The sequence below is a fragment of the Cyprinus carpio genome, chromosome A15 (genome assembly GCF_018340385.1).
Source record: "Cyprinus carpio isolate SPL01 chromosome A15, ASM1834038v1, whole genome shotgun sequence".
NCBI classification, from domain to species: domain Eukaryota; kingdom Metazoa; phylum Chordata; class Actinopteri; order Cypriniformes; family Cyprinidae; genus Cyprinus; species Cyprinus carpio.
This window is the reverse complement of record NC_056586.1, coordinates 5,565,145-5,591,495: the sequence shown is the minus strand read 5'-3', so window position 1 is coordinate 5,591,495 and position 26,351 is coordinate 5,565,145. Positions and strand designations below refer to the sequence as shown.

General features: G+C 36.2%; 1 protein-coding gene across 5 annotated transcripts in view; it reads left to right on the top strand.

Annotated features, from left to right (window-relative positions):
• Positions 1-26,351, top strand: part of LOC109074109 (transcription factor Dp-2-like) — a 48,447-nt gene that overhangs the window by 8,241 nt on the left and 13,855 nt on the right. For 2 of the 5 annotated variants that reach the window (XM_042770841.1, XM_042770842.1), the window contains 6 exons: positions 4,017-4,089; positions 10,974-11,034; positions 19,103-19,191; positions 23,059-23,189; positions 24,513-24,560; positions 24,695-24,727. In XM_042770841.1, the coding sequence (XP_042626775.1) occupies positions 4,075-4,089; positions 10,974-11,034; positions 19,103-19,191; positions 23,059-23,189; positions 24,513-24,560; positions 24,695-24,727 (377 nt within the window). In that variant the 5' untranslated portion in view covers positions 4,017-4,074. Of the gene's footprint in view, positions 1-4,016; positions 4,090-10,973; positions 11,035-13,054; positions 13,662-13,751; positions 13,972-19,102; positions 19,192-23,058; positions 23,190-24,512; positions 24,561-24,694; positions 24,728-26,351 lie in introns of those variants that run through there. The other 3 variants (XR_006161722.1, XM_042770840.1, XM_042770843.1) reach the window with 3 other exon arrangements.

Sequence of the window (26,351 nt, the reverse complement as noted above, 5' to 3'; positions counted from 1 at the left end):
CAGAGGTCAGGCTGACGGACGAACAGCTTGGGGATTTATGGCGCGCCAGCTGAGGGACGGAAGAGAATGACAATGGAGAGGAGTCAGGGAGGGTGACTGTGTCTTAAGACCACTTGTGTGGATGAGAGTGTACATCTAATGGGAAGAACTGCAGTTTCCAAATATAAAAATCCAAAAAAAACTAGAAATATAAAAACTGTAGACTTATAAAAAGCTGTAGATTTATATACTGCCCATCAAAAACTTGCCACTGATGGTAGGGTGTTATAGGTGTTGCTACGGGGTCTTAAAATGATCTGATTATTCAGCCGGGTAATAGTTTAATACTAAGTAAACGGACCCTAACAGTGAGAGTAAGAATTTTCCACTCAGACTGCAACAGATATTTGTGTTTTGTGTGGCATTTGTGTGCTTTATCAGTTTGGATTTTGCATTCAGCCAGTGAGCAGCTCGACACCCCAGAGCAATGATGCATATGCATGTTTACATTTAAAACGCCACCTCATCTGTTTAGTGTTCTGCTTTCAATGCATCACGCTGCCCTGCACATAACCGTTTTGCTGCTGCATGTTCAAGCATGTGGAAACCACAACATTACTGTGCAGAAAACAGCCCAACAATGCAGAAAGTTCCATTACATATGACTAGAGTCATTTGACTGATAGTTTGGGCGAATACCTAATCCACCTAGTAATCAGAGCTTGTAAAAATCAACATGAAGCAATTACAGTGCCGTTTTCAAACGTGTAAATGCTGATACATTTGATTATGGGTTTGAGGGAATTGTGGTGCACTTAACGCTTACATTTTCAAGGAAATGTAGTCTGTACTGGTGGTTGCCAGGGCTGTGCAGTTGCTAAAGTATTGTGTGTAGTTTTTAAGATATTGGTAGATCGTTGTCAGGCTGTTGTATGGTGTTTTCTAGATGGCTGTTTATTGGCCCAAGTCAAAGAAGCCCATCTTAAGTCTCTTTAATATTCTTTGCCCAGTTGCCAGAAACCCCCTGATATTAAGAAACCCTTTTTGAACATAGAAATGCACAATCCAGACTTAAATTGTTGTAATTGATGAACGCTTTGGAATAAAAACCTAAGGTTTGTAAAAACAAAGTCATATTTCTAATTAAGTTATGTTCCAAATTTGAAGTTGATATTAAAAAAACTGAGGTTCCTGTGGGATTTTGTTTAGGCGTTATACCAAAAGTAGCCACCATTGTATTTGTATGAATTGTCCTTTCAAAAGCGTTTTCACAGGATGAATTTTGAGTCTTTAAAATTTTGAAAGATTACTAAAATATGTATGGAAAAAAGGCAATAAAAAAGCGCCAACAGTTAACAAGTTAACTTAACTCTGTGAAGTTAACCTTTAAACCTTTAGATAACCTTTAGTTAATCATTTAACCTTTAGAAAAAAATAAAAGAAAATAGAACATCTAAAAATCAATTTGAATATGTTGTTGTTAATATTATTATTTTTCTGATCATGTTGATAATTTACTTTAGAAATGTGTGTATCAGATATGATAGAGTAGGCTTTATTGGGTTTTGTGTGTTTTTAGATATGACTCTGGTCCCTCCTTCACTATAGTCTGTTGGAAGTTGGATTGCTTAGAAAAGCAAAAGGACAGCTCTCATCAACACGCCACTTGATTTGCAGCCTCATTCTTGTCTGTACTTAAGTTTAATACTTAGGGTTAAGAATTTGAACAATTTGAACTCAAGTATTGTAAACAGTGACGCTTTCCTTAGCAAGCACCACTAATTAGACGAACAAAACATTTGTTGTGATAATGTAAAAGCACATACGTTTCAATAAATGGAGGTCAATAAAGCCCACTGAGGAAGATCCTTAATAAGTTGCCTGTGATCTCAAGAGGCTTTTTAAAGGACCATCCCACAAAACGGGTAAAAAAGCACGACAGCAGACTTGATTTACAGTGCGTAAGTGAAATCTTTTGTCATCGTGCCCCTCTCCACTCCTGTCTACTCTTACTCCGCAACAAGTTGTCTCTTTAGTGTCATGTCACAAGAGCAATGTGCGGAGCCACGGTGACCCAAGTTCCCTTACATTTACTGGGTGGCCTGTCCCTCCCCCAGGAAAAGAGAAATAGAGATTGGGGGAGGGCAGATGACACAGAAAAGGAGAGACCTCCAGCCACTTTGAAGCTTCTCTCTGGTTCCTGTGTCGGGCTTCTCTCCCGTGGGACAAAAGGCCTTTATTTGTGGCTCAGGCGGGGGGCTGTAGGGGGTATTGTGGGACTGGGGCGGTGGGCGGCAGGGCTAGCTCCCCCCCATCTATTGATCTGCATGGTCCATTCTGCCTCCCCCCTCCACTACAGCCAGGCTTACCAGCTGTCTGCTCTACGCCTCTCCCAGCCCGGCCACAAAGACACACACAGATCATATGGGTGCAGGCATTTGCATACTTATTGGAGCCAGGGCTTTATGGAGCCATGCATGAGATATATTTATTGTTGTGCATGGGTATGGACGGAAACCACACTTGTTTTGCATAAAGGTGACCAGTTAGTGCATGTAGCATGATAACAAAAACATCAAAGTGCCTTCTCAGTGGTTGACCTACAATTTGTGGTGTGACCTTTGCGCACTTGCACACATTGGTTTACTTTTGCCAATGTGTTTACATAAACATTTGTCACAGTTATGCAAGATATATATTATGCAATGTCTCTATAGGGTCAAAAACAGTGACTAGTGTTGAAGAGGTTTACTTTGGCAACTGCGTTGCGTTCATCTACACACATAAGAACTCTGTAGTGTATGAAGTTTCTTGTGGTGCGTGTCACGAGTGTCAAGTTTCCAGTATGTTAGTGTAACATTGCGATATTTTGCAATAAGACTACACAAGCATACTTGGTACAAGTGTTGCTTTATTCAAGTTGTTGAATGCACATTAATGCTTCCACAAAGTTGTAATTATGACTGGGAAACTCCGAAGTTTCTTTAAGCACCAAGTTTTTAAGGGGCTGTGTTAGTGAGAAAATATGATGTAATAGATGCAGCATCTGCATTGATGGAGTGAAGTAGTTTGAATCTTCCTGAAGTTAAATTATTAACATGTTTATAGACAGCTGATCAAATAATAATGCATCCGTTTGATGGGCCCCCTTGAGGACTGAGGTGTGTCTCTGTGTGAATGAGCGGCGACTACACTTCAGTCAAGTCAAGAAAAATGGAATTTGGGAAAAAATTTCACTAATTTCATAGAGACCTATAAATCTCCAAACAAACGTGCTTTCGTAGATTCATGCCCAGCATCCAACAGGCAAACAGTATGTATGTAAATACATAGAATTCATAGTAAAAAAAATTTCATAATGAACCTGTATGAAGTAATAGAATTTAAACAATTTGAACTCAAGTATTGTAAACAGTGACGCTTTCCTTAGCAAGCACCACTAATTAGATGAACAAACCATTTGTTGTGATTATGAAAAAGCACATAAGTTTCAATAAATGCAGGTCAATAAAGCCCACTGAGGAAGATCCTTAATAAGTTGCCTGTGATCTCAAGAGGCTTTTTAAAGGACCATCCCACAAAACGGGTAAAAAAGCACAACAACAGACTTGATTTACAGTGCGTATACTTGATTTATACTTCTACTTCGACCGAAGTAGTGCTTCTGATGGACACTTAACTGTCCCATGATTCCACATGAGAGGAGTTGTGAATGGCAGTGAAGTGATGCAATTTACGTCACATGACAAAGTCATCGAGGCCGATGTAATACATCCAGATTTCATTCATACCAGTTCAACACCTACTTTTACTATATGTGCACACACACACACACACACACATCCCTGTCATCTCTACTCGCTGAATCTATGTCTTGACTGCACAGCATCGCTGAGTCTTTGGCATCTCTGCTCAGCTCATCCAGAGCTCGCCTGTCCTCTAACAGTCTTCATCATGGCCACGAGGACAGGCTGAATGTGTGTGTTTGCCACAGTGCACACATACCTGATCACCTTTATGTGTGTGTGTGTCTACAGGGGCCGTGCAGCTCTGAGCGTGAGGGGATCTGACCAGAAAGAGCCTGTCATCGTCAGTATGATGGCCAACACGGTGAGTGCGTTTTGGTAACGTGTGAACATCCAGTTATATAATTAAAGGGACATTCAGGTCTTTGTCAAGTTTGTTACAGTTCAAGTGTCCACATGTTAAAACCACTTTGTTTCCACTGTTGTCAAAAAGTAAAGCAGAAGCGTTCTTTTGAAAGTGTGGTTTTGAGGTGCTGAATTCTGCTCTTATATTGCTGATGTAATACTAACACACATATGACTTTGTGACCTTAAAGGGTTAGTTCACCCAAAAATGAAAATTAGGCTGCGTTTTACTCACCCCCGAGGCATCCTAGGTGTATATGACTTTCTTCTTTCAGACGAGTCCAGTCAGAGTTATGTTAAAAATGGTCTTTGATCTTTCAAGCTCTATCTTTGCTGTCAGCGGGTTTTGCATTCCTTCAGTCCAAAAGACCTGAAATAAAAAGCGCCCTTCCATAAAAAAAAAAGTGTCTCACATGGCTCCGGGGCATGAACAAAGGCCTCCTGTCATGAATTGATGCGTTTTTGTAATAAAAATATCCATATTTAAAACGTAATAATCACTTGAATCTAGCTTGTGCTCACTGTTGTACACGGTAGCAGTTCTGTGCGGATGACGAATGGAGCTCGGCAGCCGCGTTCAGTTTTAAACTGTAGTGTCTGTTCTTCAACTGAACTAAATGAATTTTTATTACTATAAAAAAAATCAAAAAGATGTTGGGCAAGTGACGTAACCGGTGTTGCGGGTCAACACCGACTATCACATCAAGGCTACTGGAGCTGTTGAAAAACTGCAAAAACTGTAACAAACTAATTTTATAGGGTAAAAAATGTAAACATTTGGACTTCCATAGTATCATACATTTGTAGATCATAACTACTGGTAGCACCTCACTGCCGTAGAAAGAAGTTCAATAAACTGTATGGTTTATGTGAAAAACAGTAGCTAAAATGCATTTAGTATAAACGCAACTACACAAAACCTGCTGTAGCTTATTAACAATAAATACTGTAGATAAATTCCATTAGGCCTTGAATGCATTTTGTGCAAGTCTGCATAAATGTAATAAAATTTGATAAGAATATCCCACATTTCCGTCACAATATCATGATTTGTGGTGATTTCTGAATTAAAATAGCCTTCTAACTGGACCGTTGTGCATCAGTTTGTTGAGAATGTCAGCGCTGATTCATCTGGCTTTAAACTAGTTCAAATCACAGAGGACTTAAGCGATAACGATAGTTATCGCAATATAATTTTCCTCGGCTCATTTGAAGCATTTATCCGCTCCACTCAAAGTTCAAACAGCAGACACTAAACAGTGCTTTGAGATCCAGTGTGTAGAGCTTGAATTCAGCGAAGAACACAAAATGACTCTGTGATTTAAACTAGTTTAGAGTCAGATGAAGCAGCGCTGGCAAACAGCAGAAACACTGTGTGCAACGATACAGTCAGAAGGCTTTTCAATCTACAAATCACCAGCATTTACCATAGGTTTACTGTAGTAACACTAACTGCACCATGGTATTGTGGCACAAATGTGGGATATTCATATCTAATCTTATTATATTATTAATGTTGACATGTATTAAAGGAATATTGGAATATAATAAGGTTTTTTTTAAGCTAAAGCATTTGTGCATTTATACTAAATGTATTTAGATTACTGTTCATACAAATTCCTAGAAACAATACCGTTTTTTTTTTTTCATGGTATTGAAGTACTATATGTGTGGTTTTTAGCTGGGGGTTATCATGATCTAAATATACGCTACTATGGAAAATTAATGGTTCATTTTAATAAAACAGGAACAGTCAGAATAATTAAATTTCACCATATAAAAATGAGGTTGTTACCATTTTTAAAGATGTTACTGTTTTTGATAACAAACTTAAATTTACATCTATTTTACATCTATGCCAAGAAACATGACTTTGCGGGATTTACACAAACGTAATCTGTTATGTCTTACATGAACGTTTAGTTAATGTTTGGGGAAAAATCTGATGTGTAGCATTATATTAGATCCATGCATTACAGTAGGTCAAAATATTGATCTGTCTTGATATTAATAAAACATTAAAAGAAAAGACGGGATCATTCGCTGCTCTTGATTGAACTACAGTTTGTTTGCATCTTTGTTCTTATTTTAAATAACAAAGATAAAATAAAAAAACAGATATATTGTGATTAATAATATAGTAATTATTATTAAAACATAAATATTTAAGGTTGATTACTTAAACTTCAAAATAATATTAATCTCAATATCTTACAAAAATTACTTTTCTAACCCTATCTCCTTCAAACGGCTTTAGCTCAGTCATGTTTTGTCCGATTTCAACAAGTTATATAATATTTTGAATGCATTGTAATGTAGAATGTGAAAATGAAGAGAACTCATTTTGAAAATTTGCTCATTTTGCCCGCACAGGTCACAAATATGCATTTCTAAGAGACAAGAAAATATAATATTGCAGCCTGAAGATACGATACAGTGCTGAAGATACGCGCCATCAAATGCAACACAAAGCTGTTTCATGATTGGAAAAATATCACTCATTAGAACATGCAGAAACTAAGAAATATTTTTTTCTATTAATATATTCATTATGTTAAGGAGAAATGACTGGAAAAGAATAAAGAATTTAAAAAGGTTAAGTGTTTGTCATGTTTTGACTAGAGCCCGAGCGATATATCCTTTTGCCGGTTTTATCGGCCGATATGAGCCTTTCGCCGTATCAGCGAATATGCTGCCTATATGATGATTTTTTTTTTTTTTACAGAACCTATAATGCAGATAAAATGCGTGAAATGGTGTTATTACTTAGTTTGTCCAGCAGCGCGTGCGCCATTGTTTGCTACTGGTGACCTGGATGAAACGCTTTAAAGCTTAAGTCTAAGGAAAACCATAGAAAATATTGAACGGCCATATCTCCGTCACGGCGAAATGGATCCGCACCAAATTCAGGGATCCCTTCAGCTCAAGGAACCCTCTTGAATGCCGAATCGACTGTATATCTAGAGGCCCTCTTTCGAATGAATGAATGCCGACTGATCTGATGATCCCGGGGGGCTACCGACACGCATCCAGGAGGGCTCCTCAAGCTGAAGGGATCCCCCGAATTTGGTGGAGATCCGCCGGCGCGTTCATGAGATAGTGACACCAGTCAACACTTTCACTTAAGTTAGGAGGTCTCTTGTTTAGGCTGCTGCATTCAAGCATTGTCTTATTCGACCGTAAGTGCACTGCGAAGTGAGCTTCACAGGATATTCTGCCATTCCACTTTGAAGGGAACGTACATGTTACATTCAAAGGATGTGAATTTAATTGTATTTATTTACAGAGGTATATAATGTCACACTTCACACTTCTCTAGTAAGTTTCGTCTGCGTGTGAAGACAGTGGCGTAGTGCAAATCTGCGTGAATGTTCCGAAGTGAAATAAACTTCAACAGAATAAAGCTGAATGGAATTGAAATGAAATAAAGTTGAATAAACTTCAACTTTACTGTTTAGTGCACTGAAGTCAGACTTATTTTGGATAATAAAGTTTATTGTTAAGTAGTTAAATACCCTGCATTCATTACATATCTTTGTCACATCATTATAAGTGTTTCCTCACCACATTTGAGTGATCATTTCAAGAAATGTTTTTATGGTTGGATATATTGTTTATGTATATACTGCATTCTATATAGTGTACTGTAGTATAATATAGGCTACACATAAAGAATATCGGCCAATATATCGGCATCTGCCTTTTTTACTCCCTAATATTGGTATCGGCTAGGGCTGTGCAAAAAATCGAATGTGATTTTCATGCGCATCTCATCAGTAAAGACGCTCCTGTGATTAGTAGTATATATCCAGCACGTGCGGTTGCCAGGTTTTCACAACAAATCCTGCCCAGTTGCTTCTCAAAACTAGTCCAAAACTAGCCCAGTCGCATTTCCAGGAGGTTTCCCGATAAAAATTGCATCCCGGGGTTAAAATATACGTTTTCTGGCAGGGTTGCCTTGGTAAAATTCACATTTTAGGGGCTAAATATCACGTTATTGGTATTGTGGTCGCTTCAACCCGCGGACATGAAAAACAACCGCAGACTTGGCAACACTGGTTGGCATTTACTACACAGAGCCGTAGTCCACCGACAAGCTACACAAAATTGCTTTCAAAATCGACAAAGAATCGCCTGTGATTTTAAAATTGATTTTGTGTAGATTGTCAGTGAATTATGGCTCTGTGTAGTAAATGCCAACCAGTGTTGCCAAGTCTGTGGTTGTTTTTCATGTTCGCGGGTTGAAGCGACCCCAATACCAATAATGTGATATTTAGCCCCTAAAATGTGAATATTACCAAGGCAACCCTGACAAAAACGTGTATTTTTATCGCCCGAAATGAAACGCGGTTGGACTAGTTTTGAGAAGCAATTGGGCAGGTTTTGTTTTGAAAACCTGGCAACCCTGATCTTAACGCACATGCTGGAGATATACTACTAATCACAGGAGCGCCTTTACTGAGGAGATGCGCATGAAAATCACATTCGATTTTTTGCACAGCCCTAGTATCGGCACCAGCCCTCAAGAACCCATATCGGTTGGGCTCTAATACACAGAATAAAAAAAATCTGTTACAGTTGACAGTTTTTACTGCGGTAATGATAGTATATATCACCCAGTCATAGTGGCACATGTGTGATGTCTAACACAATTTAGTCTGGTAGAGAAAAGGGCTGTAAGATGTGACCGTTTAGTCACAGTCTAGAGCCCAGAGAATCTGCTTCTGTTAAAATACGTGTGATGGCTTGAAGATGTGAGGTGCTAGAACAGTTTATTAGGTCTTTGATTAGGTTTTTCTTTTCAAAACATTTCCAGATCTCACTATAATTTTACATGGAGCTGTAACGCCCTGTATGAAACTATGTCTGACCTTTATATAGTGCTCTCTGAGAGAACATTTCTCATTTAATTTAAATGCCTCAGTGATGTCCTGTTGATTAAATCATGGTGACACGCTCCACGACCTCCGACCCCTGTGAATAGACGTCTCTGTAAACTCCTACGACATCTGTTTACTCGTCCGTTTAAAGCCTTTCATTCTATAGATTTTGGCAGTCTTTCTCTGGCTAACGCTGCTGATGTGATGTAGCCCTCCGACCGAGTGTTTTAATGGTCCCACATACATGGTGAGGAAATCATGTAACATTTTTGGTTTAAGCCAGTTTAAAGTGAAATTTATCCTATATGGTGGAGCTTGGAGTTGGTGGGGTTTTTTTGTTCTTTTTTTTTTCTTCCCTCTAAAGTTGTGACCTATCACAGAAGCAGCTGTTGCAGTGAGATATCACATCAGTTCAGAAACAGAGCGCTCTCCAAATACAGTTTGCTGTGTAAACTGAGGCCTGTCAGACTTGCAGTACTGACACTTCAGACAAATGTGCAAATCATAAAAGGCAAAAAATGTGCTTTATTAATTTTTTTTATTTTTTATTTGAATACGTTTCTCTTTGGATGCAAGTTTGTAATTTGAAAAATGTAAGCAAGCAAAGCATTTCACAAAAAGATGTTTGTTTGATTTAAAAGATAAAACAATAGATATAATGTGCTGTTCAAAATGAAAACAAAAATATTGTCACGTGGTCATCAAGCGTGGATCTTGTTTATTATTAATGTGATAAACTACTCAAGGTTACTCTGCTAGACACCTGCGGAAAGAGCTGACTTCATCCTGTAAAATAAGTTATTTGAGTCAGTTGAGCACATGCCTAACATAATTTGTTTGCATATACCACGTGGTTTGATAGTTTATGCAATTTTATGACATGCATTATTGTGTAATTTAAGTATTCAGATACTTTAATTCAGAATTTTGAACAGACTATCTGTTAAGTTTGGCTATTGTCAACCCATAACAATATAATACATATGTCATGATTCAGTCGATCACAATCATGATTAGATGTGAGAGTAGGGGTGTGTGATAATGACAAAAATCGATATCTCAATATTTTCTAGAATTTTGTCTATTGATAATCAGACAAATTTTGCTGAGTCTGTACTTCATATTCTGTTGATTAGTTTGCAGGAGTAACAGAAAGTAACTTTTGAATCTGCATCTGAAGTGGCATTTAGATGCATTCACACAGACGGTTTAATGCAGGACATAAATGTAGTTTACCACCAAAATTTAAAATGATTTAGGGAAAAAAAAAAAAAAAAAAAAAAAAAAAAAAAAACTTGAATAGGCTACTGATATTTGAAATGATTTAGGGAAAATATACTTTAAATATAAATCTAAAATAGCCAGGAGGTGGTGGCAAATCACTTCATGAGAGAGTCATTGAGTCATTCATTCAATGGAATCGTTCAAATGGCAGATTGATTCCATTCTAAAAGTATTTTAATAGACTTAATCACACAGTGAAAGTGTGAACTTCTGCAGTTATCTAACCTACATCTCAGTGTATGCGGTCACATGCTAGGTGTGTTTTTGTTTGGTTTTTGTGGTATACTCGGTCAAATTGCATATCGTTTAAACAACAATTACAATATTATTGTAGGGGTCAGGGGGATAGATAAGGTGTCTCTCACATAGGATACCCCTATGTGAGAGTCACCATCATTGAAATCATCTCTCATAAGTTTGAGCTTACTTAGACAGATTGTTCTTTATTCATTGAACTTGGGAAATTATACATATGTATGCATATTAAGTGATAATAATAAATGATAACGTTAAAATGTGCTGTCTTTCTTTGAAGTAAATTACTAATAGGTTTGATATTTTGCTACCAAATGACATTCAACATTTGACTTAACTATCCATATACTCTCTGGAGTCACTGTATGTTGCAAACTAATATTTCAGTTCATTTTAACTCTCCCCTACTTTCTTCTCCACTCAGGTAGGCGCAGCAGCTCTGTGTGGAGATCTGAAGGCTTTTCTGAACCAAAACCTCTCCAAAGGTAAAATTTTATATATATTTGCAGACAAATTTGTGTGAAGCATAAGTTCAGAAATTAATAAGTTAATGAATTATCTTAGTCCAAAGGCTGGTTCTTCAAGTGCAGGCTCATTCAGAGTGCAGTAAACCCTTTCCTTATTCTTTCATTTTTCGTTTTGGCAGTTAAAGAAATTACAGGCAATTACTGGCAGGCAGTAAACTCTTATGTACTACCTGCCGGTGTCTTGAAACGGCTGCATTCAAAGTAAAAAAAAAAGGGTCCGGGCAATAAACAATAGACATTCAAGAACAAAATTTTTGTCTAATTGCACCACACAGACAAGCGTTAAATGACCATATTACCATAATAAAAAGCTTGTTTAATTAATTGTTGATACGTTCCCTCACTACTAACTGTATGAATACTGTGAAATACTGATTTGTATTTTTCCAATATCAAAAGTGTTTTTTTTATATTATATTATATTATATTATTTTATATTAATTTAAACAATTATTATCAATATTAGTTTAGTAACATAAATATATCTTAGTGTACAGTAGGCTATATCTTCAGAGTTTTATAATTCATTATCTTCTTGTCGATCCAACGTTATAACTGCGTGTTTTCTGCGTCGTTTCTGGGTCGTTTTTGGCTTTGGTCTAAAACAAAGAGCAGAAGGGCTTATTGAACAATGCAAATTAATTCTCTGCCAGCAGGTGGTGCTTTTCGGCAGTAATATAGCTGTTTTCCCCGTAACCGCAGTAAAGAAAGCAGCGCAGCACCTGACTTTGAAACTTGCAGCGCCCATATTTAATCAATTAAAACATAGCCTTTTGAAGTGTAAGCTATATCTCAATATACATGTATATAAGTGTCATGTTTGTGATTTTTATTCATGTAAGCTATAGATTCTGACCTATAATCAAATAGTATGACATCAAATACTGCTTTATTTAATCAGAAACAAAATCTTAATGTTATTTATGTATTTTACCTTAATTTTGTCTACATAAATAAAACGGCCTGTGGATCTCAATTCCAGTCCTCGCGACCCCACGCTCTGCACAGTTTGTATGTCTCTCTTATCACTTCAGACGTTTGACTGTAAGTGCCCTGTGAAGTGGACATCACAGGATATTCCACCATGATTCCAGTTTGAAGGGAGCGTATATGTTCCATTCAGAGGGCACTGAAGTGTGCGAGACGTGAATTTAAATTGTATTTATTTACAGAGGTATATTATGTCACAATTCTCTGTGCTGTGCGTGAAGCAGCTGCAGGCTCATCTGTGAATGAATGTTCTGAAGTGATGTAAACTTCAGCAGATTTCCCCTGCTCAGGGAGTAGGGAGCAATGAACACTGTGTAGGGAGCATGTCAATGGGAACACAGTTCATGCATGGAGCTCACTTCTAACAAGCTGATGATCTAAATCAGGTGTGTTAAATAAGAGAGACATGAATTAAGAACCACTGCCCATCGGCAATCGTCCATTGTGACCTCAGACCGCGATTTTAACCGAGGGAGACCCAAACAAGAAAAGAGTGACTACATTTTCATGTGCACCAATAATGTGATTATTTCTAACAATCAGAACATTTAAGATGTTTACATGACCTCTAAACTCCATGGGATTTTTATTATTCTAATTATTTACTAATAGGCCTAATTGTGAAAATTTTTCCTGTAATTAATTACATTCCCCATTTCAATATTTTCGACCGTCAGTATACTGCTTTACTCATGTTGTGCAACATCGTGCGGCCATGTTTACTAATCTGTGTATCACAATAGGAGTGTAAACATGCCATCCTTGTATGTCACAAGCACTTGCACAGTTTGGTCAGAGGTGAATAAATGTGAGTGTTTACATGTATATTTTTTAAAATATTATACACCGCAAATTATACACCGATACTGTTAAAATCAATTCAGTTCAAGTTTGAGAACACAACAACTACAATTAAATAACAACTTATGGTACTCTTCAGCTGCCCATGAATACAATTAATGTTACAGTAAAAAGTGTTTTTGTTGGAGAGTGTGAGGACAGCAATTAGTTTAAAATCAGTCAAGTCTTTTCAAGTCAGTGTATGATTGAACACTTTTTAATTGTCATTGGCACTCATCCAGTTGTGAGTTTCCAGTGTGGCTCGGATGGCAAATAAAACTCGTGCACATATCCAGTTGTGCTTTCCACCGGTGCTACCGGTCTTACAGCGCAAGCTCAGCGTGACAACATGTGTTCAGGCCGCTCCATTGTGCAGCCACACATCTATTCAGTTCTCCTGCTCTCTGAGGCTTCCCACTGCTCTCAGATCAGTCCAGGCCAGAGTAATCGCCCGCCTGCTGTTTGAGCGGCCCGCAGGAGCTGTGAGAAAACCGGCGTCTGTGCACGTACGGAGGGAGGAAGTCCTGCAGCAGGTGCGCACACGCTTTCACTGAATGCGGCCGCTGTGAGCGCGTTTCCCACTCAGCACGGGTGAAAGTCTGAGCGCGGGCGGGTGGACTCCCTCTGCGTTCGCTCGGCAATGCCTGGCCAGCCTCTCAAGTTTCCACTGAATGGTAACAAAAGGGACACACAGGGAAAGAGAGGAACACCAGGTCCCAGCCTGCTTAGGAAACATGCTCGCCACTCCTCTTCAGGTAAATTCTGCACCCCTACTTTTTTTTTTTTTCCGTTCTGGCGCTGTCTTTGTTGCACGCATTCAGGGATTGTGTCAGAGCAGCTGGGAAGGCTGCACGTGTGTCGGGACGGCATGCTGAGAGGAACACACTCTCTCTCTCTTGCTCTGGGTCACTGTGGAAGTTCCTCCACGGCTCTGTGTTCAGGGGGAGGGGTGTAGCGGACGTCCCAGTCTGTGTGCGGGACTAGAACTTGAACGTTTTTATTAGGAAAGGAATAGTTAAAGGTGAAGTATGGAAGTGCTTGTCGTGCCGCTTCATAAACAAACAGGTAAAGAGAAAGGTACAAACTTATTTGGTATAATTTTATAATAACTTTTCAAATAGGTTTATGAAGAGGTATTTTTTTTTTCTTTCTACAATCTTAAAAGTAAAGGTTCTTTATTTGCATTGATGGTTCCAAAAAGAACCAATGGAACCTTTCAAACGCACTAAATGTTTTTCAGCATGCAAAAAGGTTCTTTATTTATTTTTTTTTTAAGAGTTCTTCACAATAATAATAATAGTAGTAATAATAATAATAAATGTTCTTTTAAAAACTATTTGGGAGCCCAAAATTGGAAGCTTTATTTTTAAGTGTAATGTGATTCCAGAGATCAAATATGTGTTTAAGCAAGTGTTTTTGCCCCTGGTTGTTGTGTTTGGTCGTTTTTGATAGTCTCTGATATTTCTCAGGCACTGATGTGGTTTCGAGTCGTGTTGAGCGAGCGCTGGAGTCTGTTTGGGCTGCCCCAGGAAGTAACTGTGTGTTTTCCTCCTGTTGTCTTGGCCCTTGTGTAGCAGTGTTTTCTTTTTGATATCTTCCGTTATGCAGTTGCATTTATCTGTGTGTATCAGGCATTTGTGTAACACTGAGCACGCTGTGTGTGTGGTTTATGATATACACATTGGGCTCAATATTTGTGTGTGTGTGTGTCCCGGGCCGCTGCTCAGCTGTATTCTAATGTGGCTTTGCTCATTGTTGCTGTAAAGAACGTGTGGCACTGAGGCATTCCTGCTCTGAGGCCTCGCACAAAACCCCTTCAGACTGCAGCCAGTCCTGCTTCTGTACGCTCACCATCTGGAGCAGATTGTGAAGATTCATTCAGAGTACACTGACACTTTCATACCTTTCAGTATGAAACACTTTACCCAAAACATTACATTCTGTACATTCTCACAGTCATTTATGACTGAGTTCCAAAGAACACAGAAGCAATTACTGAACCACTCTTTTCCATCAGTGAAAGCTGTCAAGCTCCAGAAAGAGGAAAAATCATCATTAAATAAGTCTTCTGAATACATGCTCCAGTGCAGCTTCTAAAAAGACATTGACTGATACTGATTTAGTTTTTTAATCAATACCGATTATTTGATAACCGATATATTTATTTGTTTAAATGAACCGATATATACAGATATTTATAATAATATATTATATATATATATAATATATATATATAGTATATATATATATATATATATTGGGTCACATTAAAACTAAATAAAAAAAACTGTTTAAATGCAAGATGGTACAAATTTGTAACAATGGTTATATAGTAAATATTTATGTAATTTAGGGAGTTTTGAAAGAGTGGATCTTGTTTAAAGCTACATATGGTGGCCATGCTGGGACATCCCTGAGCATGAATCTGGTGAGTGATTGGGACTATAAGAGACTATAATTATGAGCATAGACAGCAGAGAGAGAATTAAATAGTCGTTTTATTTCCAACATGCACTCATTTAAGGCTGTTTAATTTAATTCATATAAAGTTAATGGGTTATGTGAGTGGGTTTGTCTCTATTTGTCAAGCTTAAACTAACTATAGAGTGTTTGTGTAACACATCTCATTTGTGCATTAATGGCGGTTAATCATTTGTGCGTTAATGGCTGTTATGTTAAATAATGTTTATTAATTGAAGCAAGTATCTTTAGCTGTGAACAGTGAGCAGTCTTTAAAACACTCAAAGATGGTGCTTTTATTGGTGGCTCTGATACTACAGAACTTATATCTGATTATGGAAAAATGCTTAAATATCAGGGAAAATATCAATTTTAATATCATCTACCATCGTCGCTTTCTATAAATGAACTCAAAATGGACAATTCTTAGTGTTTTCATGGAATGTCCCGATCAGGTTTTGTGTGCCCCCTTTCCGATCCGAGTCATTGAATATTGAGTATCTGCCGATACAGAGTCCTGATCCGATACTTGTATATTCCTAGTGTTTGATACACAGTTCAAGTACATTAAAGTTATGCAATCCAATGTATACAGAGTTGTGCTGAGAGTAAAAGTAATATGTGTGTGTGTGTGTGTGTGTGTGTGTACATACACTCTTTCTATGCATGTTTGCACACATTGTATAAAGACATTGGAAGAATATGGGACTACTGATGTAAACTTCTTGTATTTCATATATACAGTAAGCTGAATAATTGCAACATAAAGGTTGAAAAGTGGAGATATGTTTAGAAAGCATGAAGCTCATGGTGTCTTAACGCCAGTCTGTCAGTCAAATCCAAAGCCAGACGCAACCCACAGCAACGAGTTACGGCAGAACAATAAGGCTACCTAAAAGCCAGATGAGTTTCAGTCATTAACCTCCAGCGGTCTGACACGCACATGAGACAATCACAATTAGGAAACAACAATGACTCATTCAGTTCCTGATAAACAAAACCAAGTTCCGTCCCATGAAAAGACGATCATTCAATCACACAATTTCTGTTTCATGCCGATTTTAAATGTAATTTTTATTTGTTTATATTTGTAAATGCGGCAGGAATGTGCTTGTGTAGCACCAGGTTTGACTGCATTGATGCCAAACAGCTTTGAATCTTGTGTGTCTAGTACAGTAAAGTAGATAGAAAGATGTGTCTGGATGTATTCAGTAAAGTATTTAATAGCTTATAGCATAATAATGTGTGGTATAATGTGATTCAGTAGCAATCATGACCACGTTTTCATGACCACATCTGCTGATGTACTTTATGAAAAGTAAGAACTACTTTGTATTGGTATTTGGTCTTTAATGTCAATAGAACATTGTAAACACAGTATGACATCTCGACCGCAGCTGAAGACAGACAAAGACTGCTGGATGATCAGAGCATGTTCAGGACGGAGTCGTTTGGGGTGTGTGAGTGGGACGCAGGCATGTGTGCAGTGGGAGTTGTTGGCATGCGTCGTCTCATTCAGACAGTACTGGGTGTGTTCACTATTGCATGTTTGTGCGTGATTTCGAGGCCCATTTGCATGGTTTTGCATGTGATATGCCACAACCTTTTACATGATTTGCATTTCCATTCAGAAAACACCTCAGAATTCAAAGAAAGCATTTCAAGTGTCTCGGCCTCGATCAGCATACTGTAACCTTCCCTCACTCAGATCCCACACATAAACAACAGTCACTTCAGCTACACCTAAACATGTCGTTGCAAGAGAGAAAATTAAGTGACATCTGTAAATACATTATACTAGAGCTCTACTTTTTAGAAACATTTTGCAGTGACATTTAACCGGCGGATGATGCGTTCACACAGAAGTCCCAGAAGCACCACACGTGTAGAGAATCACTTCAACCCAAAAACCTGATTTATCACATTTGATATGCATTTTTAAAGGTCTCTACATTATCAACATGCTGAAAAACCTGTTGCACACAATCTACTGCATGTTTTCTGTCGTCTGATTGATAGATAGGTCGTTTTTTTGTTGTTGTTGTTTTTTTTGCAAGTCTTTTAGTATCATTATGAAAATACCTTCCTTCAGCTTGTGGTTCACATGTCTTTTTGTTGTCTAATCTTTTCTGATTTTTATAAAGTAAATGTAAGAAGAACTTTTATATTGTTGGTAATATTTCAAGATGAACACTTACTGGACTGAAACAACTTTACTTGATTATCCATACATCATTTTTTAGAAAAATATCAAACAAGATCCATAAGGCTTTTGAGGAACGTTTTTGTTCATTTCTCAATCATTATTGTATTGCATTGCATTATATGTTTTGCTCCCCACATTAAAAACTACAGAGCTTTGATCATGAAGCTAAGTATTTAAATATCATCTTACTGAGACGTATTATTGGGCTCTGTGGAGTGATGACTGATATTTATATGCATTTGATGCAAGTAAGCTTTTATAAATAGCTCAGTGGCTTTCATTACAAGCTATCAGAATTGCATCTAATTTTTTAGTCATATCAGCATCTGCACCAGATTGCACATTTTTGCTCAATATGGGCCTCTGAATGAATATGACCTCCATATTCTCTTATGTCATTTTATATGAGCCATAAAAGCCTAATGTATCCAATATTATAAACAACAAAAACACATTTAAAACGTAGGTTCATTAAATTGTTTCATTGTAAAAAAAGAAAAATAATCAAAAACTATTATTACACATTGTCAGGCTTTCTAGGGTTAACTATGAATCCACTGATCCACTGACCAGCTGTATTGTGAAATGTTTTGTTTGAAAAGTGTCCTTATGCTTTTTGAAAATGAAGTGCCACATACTTTGATAGCTTTATTATCTAAATCAACATTATTCATACTTTTAAGTGGCTTAAATGACAGACAAAATCTATGAACACCACCAAAAAAAAATCAAACTAAAAAACTGAAAATCTCTTAAATTTTAAAGGCATTTTTTGTCAATTCATACCAGTTCAAATTCAGACCAATTCAATTCGATTTGATACACTGACCAGTGTTTTGATTTAGCAGTTTTGTTTTACTTTTTACTGCAAAGCCTGTAATGTACTGACTGATATCAGGTTTTATGTGAAACAATGGTCTTCTCAATGTAGTAAATGAAATTCAAGAAGCAGAGATCCAGATGTCAAAATAAGAGTTCGTTGAATTTGTCAACTATTATCAATACTACCTATACAAAACACTGCAAAACAAACACACAGCACCTATATAGACACACAAAATATTAAAAAAAAAAAAAAAAAAAAAACCATAATATTGATTATGGATATAGTCATACATCACATTTTAAGTAAAAAAAAAAAAAAAAACACAACCATTTCACTTGTGACAACTTGCCCCATAGAGTTTGAGAACATACTTCAATTCATAAAAGTTGTACATGCAACTTTATGCAATTTCAATAGAATGCTATTTATTTGATTTTGAGTAACTAGCATGATTCACCGGTAAATAGTCATTTTTCAGGATTGATGATACATTGAAAAAGCAAAACGTCTGAATTGTGTTTATGCTTTGCTAACAGTAAAACTTAATCTTCTTGAGAGAACTAATTTGTGGACAAGTCACCATTTCCATTCTGTCAATTCTGTAATCCATTCAAGCCTCTGCTGGACTGTGAAATGTGTTTTTCCTTTCAGAAACACTCAGCTCTTATTTATGAGCATCGGCTTGACTGTGTTTGTGTTTGCAGGCAACATTTCCCTGGTAACGCCGTCCAGCTACAGCCCAGCCACCAAGATCACACTAGGAATGGTCAGTTCTAATGTGGGAGCCCAGATGGTTAGTGTCACACAAACACACAGACACACAGATTAAAACACAGGCTGCTGGCTCATGAAATGGTCACAAAAGTGACAAAAACCCAACAATTTGATGATGTATTCACCGTTGGCAACAGTCTGGAAAACTTTTCATCACATTTTATTCCATGAGCACTTATGGTTGTTTTGTAAAGCTTTGAAATGATTCAGATGAACTATGATTGAGAATCTAGAATGCAAGTGGTAAAATACAAGAATGCAGTAAATCTGATAAACACAATGAAGAATATTTATTTGAAATGCTATGATCTAAGGAAATATTGTAATAAACATCTATATTCTGACAACAAAATGTCAACAACATCATGCACAAAAAATAAATCGATGGGTAACACTTTACTTTTTATCTAAACTAGTTAAATTTAACTTACAATACTTCTTAATAAAGCATTTGTTAATCTCGGCTTTTAGATATTAATATCTTTTAGGTTTTGTTATTAATTTTAACATTTGCTAGCACATTATTAAGTGAATATTATTTAATGGACCTGAGCAAACATGAGCTAACAATGAGTAGGGCTTTATAGTATATTTACTAAAACAGTATAAAAAAAGCTCATTCAAGACAGTACTAAATAAAAAATAACATGCAATTTTCATGATCCCTCTTATTTTGTTAAAGTTATGAACATTTAGCATATTTTTTAAGGGGAAGTTTTTTTTTTTAAACTAACAGATTAATAATGACGGTCACACTTTAGTTTGGGGACCAGTTCTCACTCATTAAACTAATTTGCTGTTTATTAATAGTTACAGTAGTAAGGTAGTTGTTAAGTTTAGGTATGGGCTGGATTAAGAGATCTAAAATATGGTCATGCAGAATACGACATTAATATGTGCTTAATAATAAGCAGCCAATATGCTAGTAATACGCATGCTAGTTAATAGTGAGAATTGGTCCCCAAACTAATCTAATACTGAAAAAAATAAAAAAATAAAATGCTCATTGTAAGTGAATGATTTAAATGCATTAACTTAATGCCTTAAATGAGACATTTAACTAAAAAGAACTAAAAAGCAATGACTTAACCCATTCTAGCAAAGTTCACAAATTCTAGCTCCTTGTGCGAGTTCTGTTTGTAGATGGGACAGCTGTGCTGCAGTTCATGCTGTATCCAGTAGTGGGCAGTGAAATCCTGACAGTGCTGGAATGACTTTACTGCATGTGCCTGTCTGCTGTACGTAGACAACAGATAACGGGAGGGGGGTGGAGAGAGCAGGGTGTTTATGGGTCAGTATGGCTGCACTGAGCTGAACAAAAGAGAGGAATGTAGAAAAGATGGAAACACACAACAGGGTTTAAAGGGAGCTGAAAGAAGGATTGCTGTAAGGGGATGGAGTTTGAGGAGACCTTGATGAACTGAAGTTTAACAACAGAAAACCTGCCAGGAAGTATCTGTTTGTAGCGGCATAAATTTAAAGGTGAAATGTGTATTTTTTTTATTTTTTTATTATATTTTATTATTTTTTTTTAGTGCTTAACTGTTTCATCCTGTACCAAACTACAAATTAGCCATTTTTAGGTCGACTTCCTAAAGAATGTGCACCTGTTTATCTGTCATGCTTTGTCTGCATGCACTGACATGTGAACTTCATACTCAAGTTTAGACCGTGACCTGTTTTTCTCAGAATGGCAGTAGGAGTGTTTTGGGGAAACCTGTTTGGAAGCAGCCATTATTTCTGCGAGTCCAGAGCGGGAGGGCCGTGAAAGGAGAGAGGAGAACAGACCGGCGCTGTGTGCTGCATCTCTGCTAATGAGCTTATTATCGAGTGGACGGCATGAGAGACCCTCATTAAGACCCTCTCTCACTCGTTACAGAGATGTGTGGCTCGTTGTTTAGATACACACTTACATACAGATTTCTTTCTGATTGATTAGATCTCACACCCAATCACATCCTCCACTCTCAATGTCACATGCATATTTATTAACATCTCGTCTCGTGTGAACCCCACAGTAACAGGATGATGATAAGATAACACTGCACACTGCATACTGCATACTGAATAAACCATATGCAGTGATACACGTTTCAAAGAGTAGTATGCTACATGATCCAGTGACGGAAAATAGAAATGTTGACTAACTGAAATCAGTTTAAGTACTAAAATTACTAAAACTAAAATAAAAGTGAATTAAATAACATTGAATAATTAAATTAAATTAATTAAACTGTTAAAATATATTTAGAAACAGACAAAATGACAAACAAGCAAAGAATTACTCAAATGAAACTGAAAACTGTAAATATAAAAGTAAAAGCTATTTAAAAATAAAATAAATACTACAACAACAATAATAATAATAATATAAATACTCTAAATAAAAAAACTATATAACATACTAAAATAACACTTGTGTGTCAGTATTATGCTACACAACTTATTTAATTTGTCAAAGTTAGCTTATCAAACAAAAATAAAATAAACATAAATAAATACTTACTTATTTGAATAAAAAAATAAACATTTAAATAAAAAAAAAAAAATAATAATACTAACAATAACAATTTGATCTAATATATCTAATAATGTTAAGAATTGTGGCTGTACTTTAACTGCTCATTGATTCATCACAGTGGAGATAGACTGACAGTTTTTTGTACATAAAGCTATATAGAAATAGTTAATAAATAAATAAAATGACAAAAACACTTAAGAAAATTTCAACAACCTAAATTGAAAACTGAAAATATAACAACAAACGCGATCTCTATTATATTTCATAAATGATACAATAATATGTTAATAATGCTTAAATAATATTTACGTGACCACATTATACTGCATGCTTTATTCAATTTATGAAGTTGGTTCTACTTAACATATTATAAAGGAAACAGTTTTATATTTAAATGCAATTAATGTGTAAATATTTGAATTTTTATTTTATTTGAATAAGAATACAAATTATGGCTGTACTGATGATTCATTATTCACTGCAAACAGACTATCAGTTTGACCACATTGCATTGTGGGATGCAGTATTCAATGCAGTACTGTATGCTGTATACAGCACGTTTTGGCAGAAATAGCAGATAATCCGATGTATTGTATTCAACCACAAAATTTGCCCACTATGCACTGCATAACCGCAGAAATGATAGCAGTAGTGTGGGAACGGGCCAATCCCAGTGTGTCCAGAGGGACAGCAGGAGGACAAATCATCTGTAAGGCAGCGCTGATGGATGAGGATGTCCTTGCCGTGGTTGGGCTGCAGAGGCGTTTTCGCTCTCCCCCGGGGCTGCAGCACACACGTTCAGGTTAGCAGAGAGGAAGTGAGGGAGGCTGCTGGATATAAAGGCACTCAGGCAGGCCCTCGTACACCAGAATAGCTCATCTGTTCTTGTGCATGAGAACAGGACAAGGTCTGAATTTTTGCAACATTAGAATGCAGGTGGCCTGAAACACCGAGCCGGAGAATCCCTTTCCCATTCATCTCAATGGCAGGTGCTCACTGGAAGTGCACAGCCTGGACGCTGCCATCTTTGAATTATGGGAGAGAAACAGGTTTATTTCCCCGTATTGGTGCAGTTACGGCGTCTGCCAGCAGGGGGTGACTGCTAAAACTAACCAGCCAAACCCAATAAAGCTCTCTACTGGTCTTCCCAGTTAGAAAAAAACACAGCATATGCTGGTTAGGTATGTTTTGAAGCATGGCAGCTGGTTTGAGCTGGTTCTTTACCAGCATCTGGACCAGCTCATGACCAGCTGCCATGCTTCAAAACATACCTAACCAGTTTCAACAGGGTTACCTTGTCATCAAACAAACTTCAGTTATAATAAGCACAACTTGGCACTGTTTTGTTTTGTTTTTTTTCTGCAGATTTTAAGCACACCACAGAGAGTGTCTCATCCTGGAGGTATCCTCATCGGCAGCCCGTTTACGCCGCACACAACACCGGTGGCCATGGTTACTCCAGCGCACCCTCCCGAGGGCGACGAGTGGACCCCTGGGTGAGAGAACACACACACGCTTCTCATGCGGGGATTTTAATGTCACCTTTTAAAGCACTCACTAATGATGCCACTCTACTGTCCTCTTGTGATGAAATCAGTTTTATTTTTAAAAGCAAAATCTATATTATTATTTTTATTTTAGTGTTATTTTTATTTCTTTTTTTTGTTTGTTTTGGATTCCATTTTAATGATTAAAGTAAATTTTATTAAAAAGCAAAACACATCTTATTCATTGAAATCATCAAACTTATACAATTTAACAACAATTTCTTAAAAGTCTAATAGAAATTATATTTGTAGGATCCTATGAAATCCATTTTATTTATTTATTTTTTTCATATTGTTTATTTTTTTTTCTCTTAACTTTAATTCTTCTTGTATTCAGTTTTTTCCCGTTTGAATTTTTCTGGATTCCATTTTAATGATTAAAATAAATTTTAGTAAAAGGCAAAAAGCATGTCTAATTAATTGAAATCATTAAACTTATTCAATTTAACAAAAACGTATTGAGAGATTAATTAAAATTATGTTTTTAAGGCCCTGTGAAAACCATTTTGTTTTTTATTGTATTTTTTTTTATTTTTTTCAAATTCTGTGTTCTCCTTTTAAATTTTCCTGCAATCTGTTTTTATGGTTTTATTACATTTTAATAATAAAAATATTATTTTTTTTAATATAGATTTATAGAGTTATGTTTTATTTTTTTCTGGTTTTATGAAAAACTGTTAATCAATTTGCATAAAATGTTAAAAATGTAATATTTAAAAATAAAATAAAATCTGTTTTTAGCAATGCCTTTTTTTGGGCAACAGAGGGTTATTGTTGAAATTAAAACTTAAAAGTAAAATTGTGATTTCCCTAAAATAATACAGTTTAAATCCTTTAATTAATAATGCTGAAAACACCACGAGTGCTTAAGTATGTGTAACAGACAAAACCACAACACCGAGAACACAGAACAAACACTTCGTATTTAAAGAGCAGTCTTTTCATGGTTTAATTTCGACAGACATTAGTCCGTGTTAATCAAATTCCGAAGTACAGCTCTACTGTGGATTTATTCATCCAATTTCTGTGACTTTCCGCGTTATACTGTGGACTCTGTGTTTATGACTGGATTCCATGATTCTGTTCACGCTGTAGTGAAAATCTGAAATTAAAAAGTTTTTGCTTTAGTTTTGGAGAACATTGGGATGTTGTTTCTTAGCCTTATTTAAACCTTCTATAAGCAATCGATATTTCATGTAGAATAAAATGCTAATATTTTGGAAAACTCAAGCCTTGTGTATTTGTTGACTAACTGTGGCCTTTTCTTCGTAGAAACAAAAAAAGGACACACGACTACATTGATTCCTATTACTCAGACAGGTGAGCCTCTGTTTTCACTCAAATACATTTGAAACAACATTTTAAATTTAAAAAAAAAAATCATATAAAAAAATGCTTATTATAGAAGGAAAGGAAAAAAAAAGAGAGTAAATATTCAAATGTGTGTTTTGCAGGGACGGACTGTGTTCGAGTGATTCCTTGTCCAGGTAAATGAGTTGAGTTGGGGCATGTTTGGATCAGTAGCCACACATGTCCTTAAATGGATGTGCCCATGGGACAAATGTGTGTGTGTGTGTGTGTGTGTGTGTGTGAGAGAGAGAAAGTGCTGTAGTCTCACTATGATTTAAGAGGCTCAGATGTTCTGCAGGACAGCGGAGGATCACAGCTGCACACAGTTGTGTTTCAGAGCTGCTGTGTCCCTGATGAGTTTCTCTGTTAACATACAAACACACTCCTCTCCTTCAGCTGCTCCTGTCTTAATTGAACATTATTATTGTTGAGGAGGCATCTGTGCTAGTGTTGAAGGCAGCAGTGGTTCTCTGAAGTCAGTTGTCGGTGCTAAATTTCACAGAGAGTCCTGTGCTTTCTGCAAGTGTCCATGTGTTGAGTTCGTTCCGCTCCGTCGCACGATGTGTTACTGCAGTGTTTGTCTCTTCAGTTTGTTGAACGCTGATTGAATCCTTAATATTACTATACATAACCATATATATATATACAGTTGTGCACGTAAGTTTACATACCCCTTGCAGAATATGCAAAATGTTAATAAGTTTCACAAAATAAGAGGGATCATGAAAATCGCATGTTATTTTTTATTTAGTTCTGTGTTGAATAAACTATTTCACATAACAGATGTTTATATACTCTACAAGACAAAATATTAACTGAATTTATAAAAATGGCCCCTTTCAAAAGTTAACATACCCTTGAATAGTAAATTGTCCTTATTTTGTCTTCTGGGAATCATGTATGTATTTTTGTAGCTTCTGAAGTGCAGTACTAAATGAAAAAATATGAAAATAAGAAACATTTACACATCATCATCCTGTTCAAAAGTTACATGCATGTGTGTGTATTTATATATATATATATAATAAATATACACAGTACACATACATATATTATCTAAACAAAAAACTTTTATTTTGGATGCCATTAATCACGATTAATCGTTTGACAACACTAATAAATATATATATACACACATATACTTATACATTTACATTTAGTCATTTAGCAGAAGCTTTTAAGCGACTTTGAGCAATCAAAATCAACAAAAGAGCAAAGATACACAAGTGCTATAATAAGTCTCAGATAGCTTAAATGCAGTACACGTAGCAAGGGCTTTTAAATATTATAATAAATAAAAAGAAAACAGATAGAATAGAAAAAGAATAGAGCAAGCTAGTGTTAGACGTCTTTTTTTTGCTTTTGTTAATTGTATAATAATTGAAAAGAAAACGGATAGAATACAAATAGATTAGAAAGCCAGTGTATATATATATATATTTATTTATTTATTTATTTATTTATTTTTGAACCTGTGATACATTTTTTCTGGATTTTTTTAATGAATAAAAAGTTTAAAAGAACCGCATTTATTTAAATTAGAAATATTTTCTAACAATATCTAGTCTTTATCACTTATCACTTTTTTAATTAATTTAACATATCCTTGCTGAATAAAAGTGTTTGTTCAAGTTCAAGTTACTTTATTTATACCCGAAGGTAGATTTTGTTTGCAGTAGAGTCCTCATACACACATATGAAACAGAGCACATATCACACATCAGTCAAAAACTACATCATCAAAAAGTTCTTATCGGTCCA